Source organism: Pseudonaja textilis, chromosome 1, assembly GCF_049901715.1.
Source record: "Pseudonaja textilis isolate UNSWEBS1 chromosome 1, rPseTex1.2, whole genome shotgun sequence".
NCBI classification, from domain to species: Eukaryota; Metazoa; Chordata; class Lepidosauria; order Squamata; family Elapidae; genus Pseudonaja; species Pseudonaja textilis.
In genome coordinates, this window is record NC_141990.1 from 79,620,316 (window position 1) to 79,643,442 (window position 23,127).

The 23,127-nt window shown below is 37.1% G+C and overlaps 1 protein-coding gene across 2 annotated transcripts in view; it reads right to left on the reverse strand.

Annotated features, from left to right (window-relative positions):
* Positions 1–23,127, reverse strand: part of TIAM2 (TIAM Rac1 associated GEF 2) — a 74,685-nt gene that overhangs the window by 39,079 nt on the left and 12,479 nt on the right. Inside the window, exons 6-13 of one of the 2 annotated variants that reach the window (XM_026705033.2) lie at positions 18,588–18,773; positions 17,384–17,530; positions 14,583–14,654; positions 10,032–10,196; positions 8,678–8,782; positions 7,017–7,095; positions 6,369–6,461; positions 4,384–4,644 (exon numbers count right to left, since the gene is read on the reverse strand). In XM_026705033.2, coding sequence (XP_026560818.2) covers positions 4,384–4,644; positions 6,369–6,461; positions 7,017–7,095; positions 8,678–8,782; positions 10,032–10,196; positions 14,583–14,654; positions 17,384–17,530; positions 18,588–18,773 — 1,108 coding nt within the window. Of the gene's footprint in view, positions 1–4,383; positions 4,645–6,368; positions 6,462–7,016; positions 7,096–8,677; positions 8,783–10,031; positions 10,200–14,582; positions 14,655–17,383; positions 17,531–18,587; positions 18,774–23,127 lie in introns of both variants that reach the window. The other variant, XM_087939188.1, reaches the window with a different exon arrangement.

Sequence of the window (23,127 nt, forward strand, 5' to 3'; positions counted from 1 at the left end):
CTCACATTCATGAATTTCTCAACGACCTGATAAAGAGGACAGTACACAAAATTTGGGGAAAATATTTTCTATTGAAGACTTACCTTACCTAAAGTTGTTATGCAAGTCCCAAATTATGTGGATGGTCCCCTTTTGAACTGCTTCAGTCAGAATTCTACCAAACAGTTCACACAAGTGTTCATTCATTCATTTTTACCATTTCTCCTTTTGTATAGAAAAATCATGTTCTTCCAATTGTGGGGCACAAATGTAGTCTGCAATTCACTCCATAAACAAACTGCATTCATATTTTAACATTCCTCCGGTCAGCTCTTCTACACCTGTACACTTAGTATTTTTCAGCCTACTCATGACTTTCATGATCTTTCTATCAAATTTAATCAGTCTATTCTTTAATATAAATGGGCCTTGACTTATAACCACAACTGAGCCCATCATTCCTGAATGAAACATTTGTTAAGTGAATTTTGACCCATTTTACAACCTTTCTTGCCACAGGTGGGTTAAGTGAATCACCACAGTTATTAAGTTAGTGAAATGGTTGTTAAGTGAATCTGGCTTCCACACCGACTTTTGTGGATCGCAAAAAACAATAGCAGGTTCCTGGGACAGTGCAACCATCATAAATATGAATCAGTTGCCAAGCATCCAAATTTTGATCACGTGACCATGGGGTTGTTGCAACAGTTGGAAGTGTGAAAAACAGTTACCAATGGCTTTTTTCTGTGCTTTTGTAACTTTGAACAGTCACTAAATGAATTGTTGTAAGTCAAGGACTATCTGTATATGTTCATATATGTTTGCATCTATATGTTATTCTACTTTCACTCTAGTTTCTTTCATATTTTTTCTTTTCTTCCATGTCTTTTAGTGTTTTAAATTTCTTTCCTCTTCTTCCATGTCTCTTTTCTCCTCCAAGATTCACTCTTGGCACTACCAAGAAATGGTTTATCGCTACTCTGAATTCTTACTCCGTCCTGCATCCTTCACTAATTATCTCTATCACAAACAAATACATGTTTTAAGAACTATAATTATTCCTTTGGCATGTGAATAGAGAAATAACCTTATGTTTAACCATGTATTTGTTACGAACAAATCTTTTTTCAGTTACTATAAACTTTTTGTAATTTACTGCATGATGGGAGGGGGGGGAAATTGGAAACAAAAAGGAAATGTCTCCTCTTTGCTACAACATAAACTGAATTGTCAGAGGTCTAATGGGGAAAACAGCCTCAACAGCCTTTTGAGCTTCTTAAAAACATCTGGTAGTCATAGTTAGAAACATCACGGGTAAACGTATGTTCTGATCAAGAAATAGGAATTCTTGCATTTTCATCCACTAAGGATGTAGTCTTAGAAAATGGGAATAGGAAATCAGGATACTATTAATCAAAATTAATATTTTCAAAGTTAGTTTGTAATAATTAAGCCAACAAGTCACTTCAAATTAAGCAGGGCAGTAACTATGGAAGAATATGAGCAGGAAAAACAGAAACCCATTTGGGGTTTGTTTCTGTTATAAATCATTTGTAAAAGCATTTGCTACCTGCTAAATTATCTGCTAAATTTAGTAAATGTGACTTTTTAACAACTGTACATTCCCAATCATTGTTCTTGCCTCTAGTTCATGGCACACATGTCTACTTCAGCTGCTCTCTGAATTGGACACTCACAGGATTTTATTATAACACTTTATGTGGGGATAAACAAGTTATATTATTTATATGTATTATTATTATGTATTCTAGAAGATCAGCATCGCTAGTTATACAGCAGGTGCTCTTAACATGGTAAACATGCCAAGTAATACTTGCCTATTGTATCAAACTAATAAACTGAGTATAAATCCTAAATAATGAAGTATAATTTATTAGCTCCATAATTTTCACTTTATGGCGGGAGGTTTTATATTCCAATTTCATTTAAATGGAACAGTCTTATGAGATAAATGCTACTTACTATATACTAAGTTTTGCAATCAAGATTTTATTTTAAACATGACCTAATAAAGCTGCTTTACAGTTGCCAATCCAAAAACCTCTCTAGTGATTTTTCACATTTAGCACTACAAAAAATAATTACATTTTAGAATTGGAATGAAGCTTAGAAGCAATGAGTCTAACACTGCTCAGTTTAAGAAGCTGCAATGATTGACACCCCTGTCAGAAAGCTACCTGTTTAATATTTCCAGAGAAAGGGAGTCTGCTTCCTCCTCCTGAAACTGCTGAATTTTTTTGTGTGTAAGATGACTAGCATCCTTTCTATTAAATCTCTATAAATGAAGTACAGTTTTAACCTTGCTTCAAGGACTAGCTTGCAAAATATTCTGGATACACTGCAGAATTAGACACAGCGCTGTACTAACTGGCCACAAAAGAGTAGAACAGAATAATATATCAGACTTTTGCCTGAATAGATGAAGAACTTAAATGTTGCTATCAGCACAATTGCATATTCCTACATGGAGTAACTATGTTCAAGGCAGAAGTCCTCCTTCATTGCGTGAAGACAGAAGAAAAAACAGGGCAACCCCTTGTTTTCCACCACAAGAGTCCATCACATGTTCAAGTCAATGCCTGAAAGCGGCTAATTACCTCTTGCGATTTGGATGTTATACTTTCATCCATGAAATCAGAGTTACACTACTTGCTTTACTATTATATGGGAAACAAAATGGTTTCTGGAAAGCATTTTTGAGTGTCAGCTGACAAAGTATCAAAATGACACACTGTACTTAATTTAGTCTGCAAAATGCTTCGGCAATGTCAGCATTATGAATCACTTGTCCCCCAAAATAGAAATTTCAATTACACTTATCCAAGATAAGCTGCGCATTTAACGCGAGATACCTGTGCCTAGTGATGTAAGAACCCGATGACTTTAAAACAAGCATGCGCAGACACAGAAATACAGGCCAAGTCAACATGAATTGTGTGACTTTACTGAAGGACAAAAAAAAAAAAAAAGGCTGCTCGGCCCCTCAGTCAATCAGCAACTGAAACTGATATTCCAGCAATGGTGGGGGAAAAATATTTATTCACGTTATTTATGACATTAATAGAAGAACAGGTTTAGGGAGCAATTTTTCATAGAAAAGTGGCTAGAAAGGAATTGGTAATCAGTCTTCAATTGCCTCTGTGGATATTTTCACAGCAACCCATCCATGTAGATAAAACATTTCGTTAAAAACACTGCAAGGTAGTTTTTATCTACGTGCAATGCTGTATAATGTGACAATAGATGTTACTTTAAGATATGTTGCATTTGCACATGTTCTTTAAATATTTGAATATGTAATTTTCTGTAATCTTGAGCAGAAAATGGCACTATTAACTTATATTCCCAAGTTGTTTTATTTATTGGTACATTGCATTTATATTCTGCCTTTCCTTAAAAGTTCCAGACAGTGTACATTAAGGGGTACCTCTCAACTGACACCTATACCCACACTAGACTGAGAGTGACTGACCCAACACCATCCAATAAGCTTAATAACAGAGTGAACTTAAACTTGGAAGTGGCAAGTATGTGTGAGTTGATGGTGTCCGGCAGCAGATGTAGCCTGCGCAGCGCAAGTGAGTTAATAACCTGCCCAAGCAGCAGGCGAGGCGGGGGCGACAGGCATGCAATCTGGATGCGCCATATGGGCCACAGAAAAGCCGAGAATCAGTGGGACAGAGTGGGTAGGCAGCTGTGGGCAGCTCATCTTTGTGTCTCTCGGCTTGCCTGTGGCCCACATAGCACATTGGGATTGCCTGCCACCTGCCCCATGCTGTTCCCTCTGTCTGCAGCCATGCAAAGATGAGCCTCCTGCAGCCAGCCACCCGCTCCAGCCCACTGACTGTTGGCTTTACTGTGGTCCGCGCGGCCTATCTGGATCACCTGCCTCCTCACCCCCATACCTCTGCTCCATCTGCTGCTTGGACCGGGAATCAATTCACCTGTGCTACACAGGCTGCACAACCCCAGAGTGCACCAAGGGACCGGTGGGCTGCAGCTGCTTCCGAAACTGTCAGTCCCTATGCGCTTGCCACCTCTTGTCCGCGAGCTGGGGGGGCACCCAGCCGGGTTGATCACCTTGAAATCGTGTTTCTCCAAAAACAAGGCCTAGTGCTTATTTTGGAGGCCAAAAAAATATGTCAGGGTCTTATTTTTGGGGAAACACAGAAATTAATCAATCAATTAATTTCATCTAAAAATAATTCTCCTATAATTCCTGTTATGAAGGTGTTGTTCATAAAAATACAAATGTTTTTAATATTATGTTCTAAAAGTTTCTGTGTTTAGTGAAAAAGGGAAAGTTGAAATGGCATTAAAAATATTGCATGTGCTCTTTTTATATGCAAGAAGTTCACTGTAAAACTTCAAGCATCATCTCACCATTTGCAGTATTCATTCTGAAGTTATCCAGAAATTCCTCCAAGAGTTGTGATTGATTATGCGGGGGCAAGAACTTTCTTGCCTCCTTGGAAACGATGCCATCTTTCAAAGAAGTATATAATGCTGTCTTAGTGCCTTCGAGATTTGTAGTCAATGTTAAATGGACGCTTTTCTCCAAGAACAGCAATTCCATCTGCCTAAGGTCAAGCTCAGATACAGATTCTCCATTTATAATCAAAATTTCATTGCCAACACACAAGCCTGGGAGCAGGAAAAGGCAGGAGAAAGACAGGGTAGACACAACAGCAAGAGGGCACATTAAAACATATTGTAACCAACTGTTAAACATGATTTTTTAAAATCTTATCACATGAAAGTTTATGGAATGTATTGTGATGAAATAATAAACCCAACAAATGGTTTGCAAAAATTAAGATTTACATAAAGAAAGTGTCCTGCTTGTTAGAAAAGCAGTTAAAAGCACAATAGGAGGGTAACTTTTCCATTGTTTAATAAAGCTATCTAGGCAATCATCCAGCCCAAAAAGTTACTGGCTAAATCCTTGTTTCAGCATTGCACCCAAATAAATATGGACAAAATTCTAAAGCATTCCCTTCCCCTTTAGCTTAGAATTTCATCCAGTGGGTACAATAATCAGAAGCTAGTAAAATTGAACAAAATCCCTGGGAACATGGGCAATGAAGCAATAAAGGAATGTAAGAAGTGAGTGAATTCAACAGCCATGAAAAATGGCATTTGATCATATCATCCTTGTCGTGCAGAATTAATAACAATTTAAAGCATAAAGACATGAGTTGATGTGGCAAGATGAAATTATCTGAATAGTCTTATAGTACCATTGATTTATTCAGCGAAAACTCTATTTAACTCAGTGTGTTGTCTAGGAAAGGGCTGCTGAAATTAGTGACAGGTGAAATAGATAATATTTCATTCAACATGTTTTCTCTATTCATATACAATAAATGCACAGCTATCTGTTTGCTGAGGGTATGCTTTTTGGAGAACAAGCGTGGCTACCCAACAAGCATATATGGGAATGAAATTGGGGTGGGGAAGAGAAGAGGATTTTTCACATGGGGCTGCCCCTAAACAGTATTTAGAAGCTTTAGCTGGTAAAAAAAAATGCAGTGGTGCACAGGCAGTTATGTATATTCCAAGATCTGCACATGTTACACCTCTGCTCTGTGAGTTGCATTGGCTGTCAATTTGCTTCTCAGTCAAACTAAAGGTGCTGGTTATGACCTTTAAAGCCCTATATGGCATGGGGCTAAATTATGTGAGGGAACACCTGTCCCCAATTGCATTGACCCCAGGCCATCAGGACCGGAAGGAGAGACATTCTGTAGGTCCCATTAGCCAAGGAACTTGGGCAAGACTCGGGATGAGTGCTTTTTCTACTATGGCACCATCCGTTGGCATATCATTCCTTCAAGGTGAGATTGGCCCCCATCCAGTTGATCTGGAAGTGCTTCAAAACTTAGTTTTGCTATTGGGCTTGGGAATACCATGAAAGTGTACAGCCTGTTAAAGAGCCTGTTAATTGTGCATTGTGCGTAAGTCTGGACTACGCTCTCCCACCTTTTTGTTATTGCAGTTTTAGCTGTCATTAACTGAGCTTAATGGTTGAATTTTTATTTTTATTTTAATTGTGTACCCCATCCAGAGTGACATGTAAATGAGAGAGACTGCCATATAAATTCAATCAATCAATCATGCTGTGCTGTGCTGCTCATCTGTGTAACAAAAACTTTCCCATGTCAGTGCTAAGAAATCTGAGAAAGTTTTGATAGACCTACCCACACCAAAAAAGAAAGAGATAAAATGATTCCTCCCTCCATTCACCCATCCATCCTTCCTTGAATATTTGTATCCTGTCCATAACTTATATTTTGGGTGGCTTATTTTAGTTTTGGAGCCATCCACAGGCATTAGAAAATAATGTAAATGAGAGAGACAGCACAAACCTTCTCTGTAAGCTACCCCATCAGTTAGAACATCACTTATAAAGATATGGGTAAGATGCTGATGTTCATCAACTTGCACGGTGACTGCAAATCCTGGAATTAAAAATGAAACCAGATTTTCCTTCTATAAAAGTGTGAGTCATTACCACTGTCTTAAAATGAGCCTCACAGAATTAGCATTCAATAGCAATTCCATAGAAAGAATACATTTTTATATTATTTAAGATGTTGTCTCTCATTAATATTGTATACATCTAAAATAACATAAAAGTAAAATAGAGGCCATTGGAAAATAACTATTAACGGCAGAATATCATTGTTTGTAGTCTTATAACATTGTATCTTCAATTGAGGACATGCCGTCTTTCTTAACCTTCTAAACCAAATCACTCTTATCAGTTTCTTTTGACTTCATTCTTTGTGTGTCTAACCACACTTGGTCAATAAAGAATTCTATTCTAATTCTATTATCCAAAGGCCCTGTGTATTTCATTCCACCAGTCTCTATGAAAGCTAAACAGAACTTTAACTTCAGAGACACACTACATCCTTGCCTAACAAAATAGGGAACAGAACTACAGGCCTAACCAAGTCAACAAAGCAAGTACTTAAAACAGTTTTCTCATGTCTCATCAACTGCTGACTTACCAAAATCAACTACACCTTCTTTCTTAGTAAGATGTGCATGGTAGATGCTCAAAGGAAAGATTTCTATTTCATCATATATCTGTAGGAGAGATAATATCATCTCAAGCTGAACTGGGGATAGATGCACAAGACCAAAATACACTCAACAAATAAGCACAATAGTGTCACTATTAGGATCAGCTCTTGCAGCTGCTTTGTAAGGCTCCTTTTGGAAGCTATTAAAGAGCAGAACATTGCCAACTATAATATCAACTCTACTGGGATTCTGTATTTCATTTGTTAGTCATTGTACAGTATTTTGGACTAGAACATTGAAAAATGCCATTTATATTTTAAAAGTATGGTAGTTAACTTAAAGAAGCATTTAAAACATTAAAGCCAACATAATATGAGAATCTACCTATAATCTTTATTTGGACAAGAAGCCAAATTTTACCTCTGTCTGTTATTGTCTAGCTTCAGTTTTAATCCTTTAAGTAATTTTCTCCCTGGACTGATCAGTTTCAGTATGTTGGATGTGCTACTTAAAAAAAACCCTCAAGTATTAAGTACAGGTGAAGAGAGAGATAGCTTTGTTCTCTTTAGCTGCCCACTCTTGCGTAGATAAACAAGATCCTTCAGCTCACTTGACATGTGAGGACAACAGATACATGAATAAAGGCACCTGCCTTATCATTTCTGTTTTTGGCTCCTAATGTAAGAGAGCAGCAATACATTAAGGCGTTGCAAAGCTCACAGAGATTAGAATCACCAGCCAGTTTAGCAGACTGTAGTGAATATCAGCAAGAATGGTCAGAAGTTGTCATCTATAAATCCATTAAGTTAATGGATCACCTTAACTTAACAAATAGATGTAGGGCCTAAAGTTCCAGGCATATGAAAAACAGATCTCCTCCTAAAATATCTGAAGAATTCTTAAGTTTTAATGTGACAAAAATTACAAAATACCTGGGGAAATAGCCTTTCTAGATTTACTGCGAATTACACTCAAATTAAAATGCCTTTATTCTGGTCTCCATTCTATTTATTTTCTTTCTTTAGCTAATTCAAAAAAGTATTTAGTACTAGCCTTTGCAATGCCAAATAAAGACTATGTGTGGTTTTCCAGATGAAAAAGGATGTGCCTAAAACAACTTGCATCTAATTTTTAGCAACCTGCTCTTTTACACCAAGTACAGCTAGGGCTAAGTGTTACATATCCAGACTGATATGTAATCTGGACTGCATATTAATCTGCTCAGCCACTATGTATTAGTTTTGGTTTTGCTCATTCTCTTCAGACATAGTCCAACACACTAGAATGCCACCAAGTTGGAGAGGGCTATTTCAACCATTTACCTGCAGCCAACATTGAAAGACCAGGATTCTAATGTTTTTCTCCATCTCATAGATCAGTAATTTGGGCTATGAGAGGACTGCTTCATTATGAAACTTTTGTAGTATTTCATTTTTGGGGGTTAGAGATCATACATCCCCCATACATACAAGTTATATTCCTTAAGTGTCTCTTACGCTAAGGTAAACAGCTCAAAAAATATTGCATCTCTTGCTCTGTCCAGCTACACAATCCTGCAAACTTTGCCATGTTTTCTGTAAGAATAAAAAAATTATCATCCCTCAAATAAGGATACTGATCATGGAACTACATCCTGTGCACTTACCTGGTCTTGAATATATTCATACATTTCAGGGATACAGTATTCTGTGTTTTCACCAATAAATCTTCTAAGTTGTAAGCCATAATGCCTTGGCTCCATTTGCTTAATCTAAAAGACAAGGGGGGAAAAAATCTATCATTTAGGAACTATTTGTACAAATATTTATCACAGCAGATATAGAGATACAACTTCCTTCAGTTTTAAACATGTCGCTTTCTAAAATAATAATATGCATCTTCATAAATAAATCATGCAGTTTATGTATCAGTGCAATTCTGTTGCTTTTAGTAACCAAGAGTTTCTAATATTTTTAAAATTCCCACTACCACTTCTCATGCTATTTCAAAGAACAATCCCAAAAGTCATTTTAAGTAACATGCTGGTTAAAGATCAATAGTGCCTTAAGTAAGGTACATTATACAAACAATTACAGATTTTTTTTAAAGGCAACTAACTTCCTTTCACAAAACTTTTCCACTTGTCTCTGGGACTCTCTTGCCACCTAGTGGTCATCTATGATATCTTACACTTGCCTGTTTTTCTCAAAATAGAAAGTGCATGTGATAAAAACCGAGTTTAAAAATCCACTATGGGTCTTAATAGCTAGATTACTATCAGAAAAACTATCTCTGGGATATAGGGACAAGGTGAATATTGTTCTCCCAATTTTTAGGACAAGGTGATTGCTAGAAGTTGCTGTAGGCCAGTTTTACCATCTTATTCATTGTTTATTTTATCTGGATCGCATATTGCTAGGGTTTGGGGTTGGTTTTTTTTTTTTTTTGATCTACTAGAGTCAATTGTAGTGGGATGGTGTCATAGTAGAATGAATGAATGAATGATTTTCTTTACATCAAAACCAGTTAGTTACTAAATATTGTTTGAAACTACTTAAATTTTAAATGACTCATATTTTGCATGCTTTGTTGTCTACTTAAGAGAAATGGATGTAATTCAGGGGTGAGCTGCTGGGGGTTCACAGGGGTTCGGGAGAGCCCCTAGCTAAGATTCTGTGCAGTTCAGAGAACCCCCAAATCCCACTCCTGGCTGGCCCCACCCACCCCTCCCAGGGTGTGTTTTGGATGCAGGTAAGCGCAGGGCGCACCCAGAGGCTTGGGGAAGGTGAAAAACGGGCCTCCCGGAATTCGGAAAGGGCAGAAATGGGCCCGTTTCTGGCTTCTGGAAAGCCTCCAGAGTCCAGGGAGGCCATTTTCGCTCTCCCTGAGGTTCAAGGAAAGCCCCTGGAGCCTGGGGAGGGCAAAAACGACCCCCTCCCACCGTGGTGCAGGAGGCTAATGAGGCCATGCCCAACCCTGGTGTAATTACATGATAAATGTTAAGATGCAGAACAATGTACCTTGCAAGCCAGGATCAACACATCATTTATTTTGTGATTTGGCTTTAGGGTTAACATTACTCCTTCGCCATCAGGATACCGAACCAATGACTGGATATCCCAGATATTTTCTTTTGAAGCATTTTCTGGAGCTGAGTAGTAAACATTTAGAAATTCATCTACTTTCTGCTGAGAGAAAAAAAAATATAGTGGTTAGTAAATATTCTTTTAAAGAGTAAAGGATTTAGCTGTCTATTAAAAATCACATATCAGATTAGGATGTGTTTATTTGTAGTTTATCTATAGATTTGATAAAAAATATAATAAAAAATGAAGCATTTGTAGCAGACTTTCATGTCAATATTTTTGCATCAGTATTTTAAAATGTTTTCAAATCAATTTTAAATCAAAATGAAGACCTTTAGTAAGATGGAATGAAAAAAACAACATAACTTTCATTGTTATTCCTACCAAATAAGCAAACAACTGAAATTTGGCTATTTGACCATGAAGAAATTGCTATTATTAGTTTGATTTCAGTTTCTCAGAATTATTTTCATAGGCCTCTGTTTTCAAAATATTTACTATTTATTTGTGTTTGTGTTCATACATATACATACTGACAGAGACATAAACTTGATTTGACATTAGGTTAAAGTTTAATTCAGAACTTTTATCAACAGAGGGCAGCGTAGCTCAATATCACTCATACAGAATACTATGAAGTTATGGTACACCCACATGAATTTACATTTCTTTTCATTTCTCTCATATTAAAAAGTCAACAAAAGTGAGCAAAACCCCATTCATGAATGTCTATGGAGATGCTCAATCATCCAGGACATGGTTGTCCCAAAGGTGCTTTTTCAAAAGGCAACTAGACGTTGTTTTTCCTTGAAAGTTCAGTTCTGAAGAAGCTTTTTGGGTGGAAAGTGAAATTTTGGGTAAAGGAAAAACAAAAAAAGTCCAGTTGCCTCTTGAAAAAGCATCTTTGTGACTTATTAATGAATGCAGATTTTCTTCATTTAAAAAAAATCAGCAGCTGGTGTCAAACCTTCCACATTTAGACCACAATCTCTTTAATATAGGGGAGACTAGAAAATGTATCTTCTATATTAGAAGATATAAAGCAAAAGCTATCTATAAAGGCAGCTCCCAGCAACTTTTCCATTAGGGATCAGTTTCAGACTACGTAACTGTAATTTGTACTTAAACCTCTTCTTTTTCAGAGCATTAAAGATACTTAAGTTCAAAGCATTTCAATTAAGCTTTATTATTTTAATATCCAAAAGGTTTATTTATTTTTATATTGGAATCCCATCTTTCTGTTAGCAACAGAAGGCAACAAGCCTTCTTAAAGATCGTCTCCCACAGAGGCAATCTAGGAAAAAATGATTAACAAAAGTGACATTTTAAAAGAATGAAAAGGTAACTTATTTCTACTCAGCTAGAAACTTGATAAATGAAATAAAGGAAAAACTGTGCTTACAAAAAGAATTTTGTCCTTATTTGCAACGTAGGTATGGAAAAGCAAATGCAGGACATATTTTAATGAAAAAAAAGTGTTTACTCAGTTTGCTTACACTGATAACCTATGTCTAATAGCTTTATACTTTACAGACAAGTTTCAATAAAGGAGGATATTTGTAACTCAGGGTTTAAGTGAAGTGGTCTCTGAGCTTGGTTGTTTTCTTGCAGACGTTTTATTACCCAAACTAAGTAACATCATCAGTTCTAGTGACTTGATAAGCACTGATGGTGTTACTTAGTTTGGATAATGAAATGTCTGCAAGAAAACAACCAAACTCAGAGACCACCAAGGACCTCTCAGGGGTATGTTTGTTCCCATCTTTAAATTGATTTCAACTCTACAATAATTAGATATGAAGATTTAGTGAGAAGGTTTGCCTAAGCCTACTTTTCTTGCCTAACATTCATAACTCCTTTTTCCTTTCGTTCAATTGTGTCTGATTCTCAGAGATCACCTGCAGTTTTCTTGGCAAAGTTTAGCAGAAGAGGTTCTACAGCTTACAGAAAGTGACTGGCTTAAGATCATCCCGTTTGCTTTGTGCCCAAGGTACAACTAGAACTCTCAGCTTCTAGCCTGAAGCCTTAACCACTACACCAAAGTGACATTCATAAAACATCTGCACAAATAGTTTTAAATTTGCCAAGATTAGAAATACATTTCTTAAAATAATTGTGGGAGAAACAAAATTCTACACAATTTTTAAAAGGAAGAAAGGCTGATTAAGTTCAAGTTCAATTTATATTTTCCAACTTTAAGACTAAGTGGCTAGATTTCTCCTCCCAGATAGGTCTGCTCTGTAACTAATATCACAATACTTCATTCATTTATTGCCACAGAGTTCTGAAAACACGTTGAGTTTTCCAGCAATTTATGCCAACTTTGCAATGTGCATGACATTTTGCTTGAAAAGCAGCTGGTTGCTTCATAACTTTCCTGTCTTTGTCTCCAGTTTTATATGAAACACCTCAGAAAGCCTGTGTGCTTCACTAAACCCATCAGGAAATGGCGAGTGGTTTAGCATGCTACAATTAATCATTTCTTTGAGTAAGTGAATGAGGCATTATTAAGCCTGCAGCAGCTCCTCTACATACAGCTATTTAATTCATTTAAGTACTTTTACAGCTGGAATGCCATGGCTTATTCATTTAGTAGACATAAGACTGGGGCTAATTCAGTGAAGCAAGTGCCACAAATTTGGCTTCGCATCAAGGCCTTCTCATAATCAATGTATTTTCCTACTGTCCTTAGAAGCAAGAACATACAAGCAAGCATGTAACAGCAAAGATAGTTTCAATGGGAACATTTTAAATGCACGCTTGTCCATCTTGCATAAAGCAATGCCAGCAAATCCCACAGTAGTAGAACGTAAGATACAGAGGACTTATATTTAAAATACTTTTTACTTACAAGGAAAGATTTTTTAAAAAAATATAGGCACTCCTCAACTTACAACAGTTCATTTAGTGACTGTTACAACAGCACTAAAAAAGTGACTTAAGGCCATGTTTCACACTTATGACTGTTGCAGCATCCCCATGGGCATGTGATCATGTGATTTACATTCGGATGTTTGACAATGGTTCATATTTATGATGGTTGCAGTGTCAAGGGACCACAGGAATCACCTTTTGTTATCTTCGAACAAGCAAGGCCAATGGAGAAGCCAGATTCCCTTAACAATTGTGTTACTAACGTAACAACTGCAGTGATTCACTTAACAAAGGTGGCAAGTAAAGTCATAAAATGGAGCAAAATTCACTTAACACATTTCTCACTTAGCAACAGAAATTTTGGGCTCAATTGTGGTCATAAGTCAAGGACTACCTGTATATGTAATATCAACTGGTAATTTTATTTTTTTTAAGTAGTTTAATGTAATAAAAGCAATGGATATAGAGGTGTATGAAGGATATTTCTAGTCTTGGGAAGTCTCTTAAGGGTCTCAAGCCAAGCTTAGAAGAAAATGGTAGACCAGAACACCAGCTTATTACATCAGTAACATATCAGTTAACTCGGCACACTCTTAAAAAGGGGCCTCATTTTCTTTTTTTATGTTGAAATTGATACTTTAAAAGCCCCTGATTTCTTGAGATTTTGCATTAGAATCTAGGAAATCATAGAGAAAAAAAAGGGCAACTACAGAATTACAATATAATTGAAGCATTTACAATATTTGCTTTGATCTGAAATGTCAGTTGAGCGCCTTTTCTTTTCCCAAAGCTATCCATCTGCCCTCTTATTGGGAAATCAGTATTTCCCAAGGCTTTGCTACCCTAACAAGAGGGAGTCGAAGTGCTCTGAACCAGTACTTCTTTGGAACTGTAATGGAAAATGAGATCAGTGGGAGGAGTCAGTATCCACTGATTTAAATGCTTCAAACACAATGAAATTGTTCGAGAAAGCTCATCCAATATCATCCAAACCTTAGGAGTTGGTAAAGAAAATAAACCCACAGAATATATTATCTTCTCTATTCTTGGTTTAAATAAACCAGGCATGCTTCATGTTTGTGGTCTGTAATTATGTTAGGAAAGGATAGGATTATATTATATCTGAACAAAAGAATGCAACCTACAACTACTGCCCAGTAGTTTGGGATAGATGACTGATTAATTGTACTAAACAAATCACATATTTTACTGATTAAATATTGCTAACCGGTATTCAGTCTAAAAAATATTCCTGTTCCAGCATAGGAATATCATTTTTGTAAATGAAAAATTTAGAACATAGAATAAAGAATTGAAAGGGAGTTTGGAAGTCTTCTAGACCAAGCCCTGCCATTTTAGACAAGTGGCTATCCAATATTAACAATATTAATGGGACAAATAATAATACTGTGAGTGGCAGGAAATGCAATAATTTATTTAACAGCCCACTACAGGAGCTTGTATAGAAAAGATAGCGCATTTTCCCCCTGATTAAACTCAAATCAAGTAAAGACTCCCATCAATCCTGGTTTTTTTTTTTGCCATATATTTACAACATCTGCAAACACATTAAACAAGTTAAATTCAATTTGTTGCATTGTATTATATTACCTCAGCAGAATTACTGCAATTCTGAGGTAGCTGTGTTCCAGGAATTCCATGCCCTCCACTTGAGTCAAAAATCTAATTAAGAAAAATATAAATTAACATAATACAAACATTTCATAGCATCGCTGTTCCACTTGCATAAAGGGGAAAAAAAACGGACTGAAGTAAATGCACACATTGGTTCATCCCAAAGAATCTATCTGCTACTAGCAATGGGTACCAGCTGAAAAAGAGAAATTGTTTCATGGAGAAGTAGTCCTAGATTTGCATTTGTCCCAGAGACAACCGGAGTAGCATCCTATGTGGCAGGGGGGAGATAAATGTGTGATAGGAGTCCCTTGCATAAGACTCTTGAACTGGGTTTCAAACCATTCAACTTCTTTTATCAAAAAATACTGTCAGAAGGGACTATTTGACTTGGACAATATAAGCAGCGTTGGAAGCCAGATTATCCTATTTTGCAGGGTAACTTCATAATGAAATGGAGCTTAACTTTTTTTGAAATGACCTATTGTATGGTCAGATTTCACACCCACACCCACCCACCCACCCACCCACACATATACACCCACACCTACACATCCTCCTCCCCTTGATCAGATTCCTAGGAATACATGGATCTTCCCTGTCTCTCTCTTCCCCTGCATGGGTGAAAAGTTGAATTTAAAAATACACCTTCATTTAGCAACCACTATTGGGACAGGCAACTTGGACACTAAGTGAACTGATCACTAAGTGAAATTGTGATTGTGCTTACAACCTTACTATAGCAATCTTTCCTTTGTTTTAGATGTATGAGAAGGTTGTAGGTGCCAGCATTAGTGTGTTATCTTTTCATAATTGCTAATGGTCACTGTCCAAAGAATTCAGTAAGCGAGAATTATCTGTACATTATGACTAAGACTTAAATGTATGGCATTTGTTTCATTAAAAATAAGGATGTTAAATATAATGTGAATAACAGTACTAAATATCTGAGAAAATAAGGTGGTTTTTTTTAAAATTATTAAATGACAACCGAGGATAAACCCATTTTTGATTGCCATTCAAATACTAACTCAGTAACTGAAAACTTTTTGTTCTCATACAGTTACAAGATTCTGAAAGACGTAAGCTTAATGGATTATGTTAATGCCCAAGCAAGTTATTCTTCAATATTTAACTTCAATATTTTTACTGTGGAGTCTTTAATGCTCTCTGAGCTTGGTTGTTTGCTAGAAAATGTTTTATTACCCAATTTTTGTTCCCCGTTTATATACAACAGCTTCCCTGATTTGTTGGTGAGGGTTTGCTTTCTCCTTGATAAGCCAATTTTTTTTTATTTTCATAAACTGATAAAGGCAGATTGATGATCCATTTGTTTGTTTCCTTGGCTCATGAGTCTTTTCCAGCACCAAAGTTCAAAAGTGTCATTATTCTTCCTCTCCTGTTCTTGAAAGTCCATTTCAAGAAGACATAGCTCCATTTTCAAGAGAATTCAATGCTGGCTGCTTTTTTTTTCCCCCCCGTGACTAACATTTAGTGTCACACTTGTAAGATTTCCAGGCTGTAACCCTATTTGGAAATAGCTATGCTCAAAATTCTGTATCCATTTCATCATTCTCCCTTCTCTGATTTTGGGAGTTTGAAAGGGAGGAAGCCTATTGTTGGAACTAACCAAGATTTGCCACAATTCTGGTAAACACTGAGGGCTAAGTTCATATGAAATATATTTCTACTGAATTATTATTCCACGAAAAATGTGATCTACTGATAGATTGCTGCAGTTACTTTTCTCATGTTCTTCAAAAACCATTTTTTTGATAAAGAACATGTGTGAGACAACAAAAAATGATAAAGAGTTGTTATTTCCTGATAATTTTTTTTAGCTCTTTAGTATCTTGCTAAGTATCTTAAGATATGGAACTGGGTGTATGGCCTCTATCTGATTCATGTACTTGTGACTTTTGAAATAAATACCATGCAAAACAGTCATGTCTCACAATATCTTTGACTACTCTTATCCTTTTCAATTATGCAATTAGTTACTATAATATGTCCATTATCTTGGCCTATTACAATATATTGTAACATATTGTTACTACAATATGTTTCTGTCTTGAATGAGAACAGACTAATCAATATTGATGTGTTTGAATCACCAAGTTTAAAATTATAGTATTATTCATACATACATACATACACACACACACACACACACACACACACACACACAAAATATTACAATTATCCTTAATTGGGAAACTGGCTCTGGTGCTTATAAATGTTGTATTCTATGGTTGGACTTACACGCTATACTATGCTTTAGTTTAGTGTAGTTTACACTTAGTCACACAAATAGACCAATACATTAACTATGGTTTGTTTCAAACCCCAGATTTAAATCTGGCCTTGCCTCTTCCAATTTTCCATAGTAATATGACCTACAGCACTGTAGCTGGTCAACGAGGTGAGCTGTTATACCCAGGGACTGGCATCTTTATTTGCTCCAAGCAATCCAGTGCAATTGCTAACTAAATAAAAGGTAAGATACTCCAAGAACAGACCTAGCAAGTCATTGCTACTTTCCTCATCTGCAATATTGGTTCTGGCTTGGTCAAAAGATCATAGCTTATAAAACACTGGCTTTCCATAATATGCAAATATAAATCTATTGATTTTCTGCATGGTTCTATTTGCAAAGATTTAGTACACCATAAAATTTAAATTATGCAACCTTTATGTCAGTGGCAAAGAATCAACAGACATTGGAATGATTGCTAAAACTTCTAAATGTTCAGTGATACGGGCCAAGTGAGAACTACCTGGGTTATAGAAGGTCTCTTCTCCTTTGCCTTTCTCGCAAGGGTATCCAGTCCCTTCAGGGAGGAGAACAAACCCTTCTTGCTCCACAGTCTCTGTGACAAAGACCACGTTCTCTTTCTGAGAGCTGCCTCGTCCCTGGAGCAGATCTAATTTGGGGGGATAGGGGAGAGCAGGAATAGCAAGGAACAGAAGGGAAAGTCAGATGCAAGCACTGAATTGTAGAGCTCTTCGTATCTCTTCTGAGACAACCGTAATCAAGATTGGTCACATGAAGTAGAAGACAAAAGATATATCCCTAAATGACTTAACTTCACAGTTGTGATGGCTTCTACAACACTGGCTTTTACTTGAGCAGATAAGGAGAAGAGGGAATGCAAGTTCTTGGGAGATGATAATTCTGCTATCTTTTAGAAACAGCAACTGAAATTTCCAGAAGCCCTCCTCTCAACAAGGGAGAGAATTTCATCAGTATGATAGTTATATATCTCTGTCCCAGGCTAGCCAATTGAAGTTCTTGGTTTTATTCCATCTGGTGCGGGTGGGACGACTGCATAGCCAAAAAAACAGGCTCTGATTCAACCTTGAAAAGACACAACTCTGGCCTGCCCAACTCCCAATCCCAGAGTCCAGTTCTATGGATTTTCCACCCATAGATGTAGGTGAGGGTTGCACTTCCCCGGTCGGAACCTGGGTACAATCTGGGTGTCTTCCTGATCTCAGGGTTCCTGCTTCAGCTCATTATCACTCATAGTGTAAACAACTCTGAGCCATATTTCTGCAAGGCAGTTTAAATGGGACTGGTTTCAAGCCCCACTCAGAAGGACTAGCCCGCAGGGCCTCTGCCAGCAAAAACAGAACTTGGGAGGGCTGTGCGCGGCTTCCCCAAGCTCCGTTTTTGGCTGCGACGGCCTCCTTGGGCTCCGTTTTTGCTGGCAGAGGGTGACAGGAGGTCCTCTTGGCCGAAAACGGAGCCTTGATGAGTGATGTCAAGCTGACCACACCCCCCCCATGGTCATGTCCCCCCAGCCTCCCGAAGTCAAACACAACCCTGATGTGGCCCTCAATGAAATCAAGTTTGACACTTCTAGATTAGGCCATACAGGGTGGCATGGGCTCCAGTCCCCTTTCTGAAGTAATTCTACCAAACGGAACCAAAAAGATATCCTCTATATCTTTTTATTTATTACTTTCCTTCTAGCATACCAAGGCGTGAAATGATGAGACTGAGAAGAGGCCAAGTCTTCCAAGGGCCATTTTCGAAGGACGACTGGCAGCAGCCAGAAGACTCTTCGGATTTGGAAGTTCTCCGCCTTGCAGACTGGCTAAGTAACAGCGCATTTTGAAAAGGTCCATGTTAAATTTTTCCAGATTCTGCTCCCACTGCTGAATCTGTATAGGAACACAAATGAAGTATTAGAGGACAAATTATGGAAAGGAGATGACTCTGCAACTCTGATCCCAAGTTATTTACATCTGGAAGAGCAGAAAAGTTGATTAGTTTATCCTTTTCAAAACACATTGTCAAACTGTGTTCCAAATGTCCATGAAAATCGATATTGTGTCAAAAGAAACCTGGAACTGCAAGAGGAATATATATAGAAATGTATTAGACCTACAGCTCCTCCAGTTTGTCTTCCTGTCTCTGCCTTTCAAGTGTTGATTCAAGACAATTATAAACATTACTTTTTGGACGGGGAAATGGGAAGGAAATCCCTATTTTTAATATTCACACTGAAGAATATTTACTATTTCAAACTAAAAGGCCACCTTAATAGAAACTCAGAAAATGTAAAGCTACAACTGATAGATTTCTTGTATCAGAATTCAAATCTGAGATTAGTTCCTAACTTAGATTTCCACTAGGTAAGAGAGTTTGGGAAAACATTACTTTTTTCTCTCTGTCTGGGCCTTCTGTTTTTCTGGAAATCTTTCATGCCAGTGCCTTCTTATATACTTTTATGGCATTCATGATCTCTGTTCTGATGTTCAAGTAAATATGTAAATAACCTTCAATTTGGTGGAAAACTGGACCATAATTGCACCCTTGGCCTGTTCCTTCACACATTCAGTTGGCAGAGTGTGGATGAGTTATGATCACACAAACCAAAATGTGAGAAGACCTCTCTGTAATCCGTAAGGCCCTAATATAGTGGGAGCTCAGACTTGTTTGTATACAACCAAAGGCAACTCTAGCTCTCCTTCAGATCTCCAGCTTAACATGCAATGGTCAGTGACCAAAGTAGTAGCTCATATGAACGTATTAAAAGGCTGTAGTCCATAAGGATCTTCATCTTTCAAATTTATTTTTCCTGCCTTTATCTCTCCTGAAACTGAGGTAAACATTACAATGTGAGTCACACAAAAACAAGGGAAGGGGGCAGAAAGAGATCCTAGAATATAGGAAAAGACAAGGATAAGAAAAATCCTAGAGATTTTTTGTTTTTAATAAGTAATTGTACCCCAGAATCATGTAATAATTTTAATAATGTTTACAATTACAAAGGTAAAAAAAATACATATGTACTAAGAAAAATATAACAAAGTAAAAAGAGAGAATAATTTTATAAAGAAAAAATATTTATTAAACAAACTATATAAATAAATGATTTCCCCCTTCATCATGACAGATACAAACAATTTCAACAACATAGCATCTTCTTTAATAGAGCTAGTTCTTGAGTTATAAGCACAATTGGGACTAGGGTTGCGGTCATAAAGAAAGACATCATATAATGCTACATTGCGGGTCGGCAAGCGACCCAGAAACTGTGTCTGGGACTGTTTGCCATACCTCGGTGAAGCCTCACCCACCCAGCCTGCCCAATGAAACATTTGGTTGCCCAGTTGCCTTCTCTCCCAGTTCCCTGCACCAATTTTTTTATGCCCAGCTGTCATGGGCAAAGCAGAAGTGCCTTGCTACCTCTGCTATCTCCTTTTCAGACCAGTGCTCGCTAGGCTACCCTCATCCCAAAACCATAACATCAAGCCACAATAACCTCCAGCAAGCATTTGTTCACCCAGCTGTCTTCTTTCCCAGTTCCCCGCACCAGCCTTTCTCCTTTTGTGCCCAGCCACCATGGAGAGGGAGAAGCACCTAATTGCCTTTGCCATCTCCTTTTTGAACCCAGTTTCTCCACTGAAATTTTCCTATATGTGGCTCCCTGAGCCTTTGGAATGCTGTGCCCTGACTTTCCAAAGGCTTTCTGAAGATAGTGCAGCGTTTAGAAAATGGTGCTCTCTTCAGAAAGAAAGCACAGCTATAAAAAGACAGCACAGCTTTATGAAGACAATAGTTTTCTGAAGACTGCACTTTCTTCAGAAAGCCTTTGTAAATCTGCACTGTCTTCTGAAAACTGTGCTGTTTAAGTATCTCTGGACTGCAGCATGAAACTATTGGTACAAGCATTTATTAAAGTACATTTATTAGATTCCTTTAAAATTGCCCTCTGTTAAGATTTTTCTCTTATTTAAAACTGAATTCCTTTTTGAAATGATCTTTATTTCAGGATCATGCAGGAAAGATCGTAAGATTGCAATCTACCCATTCAATAACATTCAAATCATAGAAGTATGCAGGACAAGCATTCCATATAACCTCACAATTATATATACAACTAAGTCCAAGAGAGAAAATAATAGGTTCTAGAATGTTGCAAATACTGCTTAACCAAGCCAATGAACATTTATAGGAGATATGTCTGATAACAAACAGAATTGGGATTTTAAAGAACCTACAAAGTGTCTTCAACTTGAAAATCTGTTGTGTAACTGTTTTGAAAAAACACTTTTTTTCTTTAGCGAAGTTCACATTAAAAAGAGAGACACGCATGAGGTAAAAAAAATCACAGGCAGTATTCAGTGCCCACAAGACCATACCATTAACATTTATTATACGGGAATTGGGGAATATTTATTATATTAACCCACACCTATATGAAAAAAAGCAATAAAAATTCTAACTGTTATTGCTCTGGAGTCATCTCCATCATATCCCATACAGCCTTCAGCTTCTCAGCCAAAATTGAAGTTACTTACTCTGTTATGGATACTGATTCAGAAATAAGACTTGCTGTGTTCAGTGAGGTTTACTCCCTAGTGTGCAAGTTTTCAGACTGCAGTCCCAGACCTTATTGCAATATTTTCTTATATCCAAACCTAATGTGAAATAATGAGAGTGTATATTCTCAATCACCAAAATTAGAAAAACACCAGGAATGTTCTTGCCAACATGCTAGTCGCTCCTTTAAAGCCTCCTTTGACTAGTGGACATGAAAGCAGCAGCAAAGGGCAAGCAAAGGAAGGTTGGAATACCCCATAAGATTTCAGAAATGAGGAAGGTAAATTGGAGGCTAGCCAATTTGGTTCAGTGGTTAAAATATTAGGCTGGAAACCAGAAGACTGAATTCTAATCCTGTGTCAAGCATGATCCAGACGGGCAACCTTTGGCCAGTCTTTCTCTCTCTTTGCCCCAGACAATGGCAAACCATTTCTGAGAATGCTGCCAAGAAAACTGTAATGATGTGACAAAGCAGCCTCGAAGAATCAAGACTGATTTGAAGGTGCATGGGCACACCCACAGGAATGTCCGTAAGAAGATCCTTATGTAGAAGCATCTGTATTCAGGCAGCTTAAGCAGAACTTCCTTCCGGAAGTCAAGAAAAATCTGCCCCAATGACTTGGAGACTCAGTGAGCAGTTCAGTTTCTCATCACATTTGACAAATGTGCAATGAAATTAAAAAGCTCTTATCTGCTTAACCAAGTGCCATTATAAATATGAAAAAAGACAGTGATTATGTTTTTGACCTGAAAATAGTGCTGTGCTCTCTGTCTAAGAATCGTATGTCAAAGGCAATCTTATGGCACAATATCATTATATATGACAAAAAGTAAGCACTTTTATTCACACTCAGGAACAGAGCTCCTGAATAAAAAGACTACAGGTATAAACTATGATAATGTGTGTCTCAACTAAAATATATATATTTCAAAATGAGAGTATAAAAGAATGACCTTATCGTAAGCTTTTCTAGCTGAGCCATAAGTACTATAAAAGAGTGAATGTCAGAATGTGCATATGTATTTAAATCTACTGGCTAAAATGGTATGTTTTACTTGTTTCTTAATAGCATACTGAAGTATATTAAAATTAAAAAAAAAACATTTTAGCCTAAAGGATTTCAAAATAAATCCTCAATGACAGCTTTCACCTGCTGTTGAATTTAATGCATAATTAAACTGTAGAATGTCTGCCAACTTAAACAGTTGAAAAGAAACTTAGGCAAACGATAGAAGATAACACTATTAAGATCTGTAATCTGACATCAAAGATGAGATTATGTTTCTTAATACCTGTTGCTGGGGAACACAAGTATAACAACCTTGTTGTAAGGCATCCTTAGTAATATTGCCAAAACAGACAGTTGGTTAAAACAATTATTTTTTATGTTTATTGTACAATATGTGTGGCATTTCTATTTAGCCTAAGGTGATTTGCCGTCTCCTCTATTAAATTTCCGATAGTTTTAGGGATTCTCTAGAAACTTTCTTCAGTGGGCTGTGGATCAGAGACACTGTTTTACAGCAACGTTTCTTTCTGAGTCAGCAATTCCAATTACTGTTAGTAGGAGTTAACAGATTGAACCCTTAGCCAACCCAATGTAAGATGCCTCAGAACCTGGCCCTTTCCCCCACTATTTTAATATCTACCCACTCTGGAAGATTGATGGTTTCCAGCTACGCATC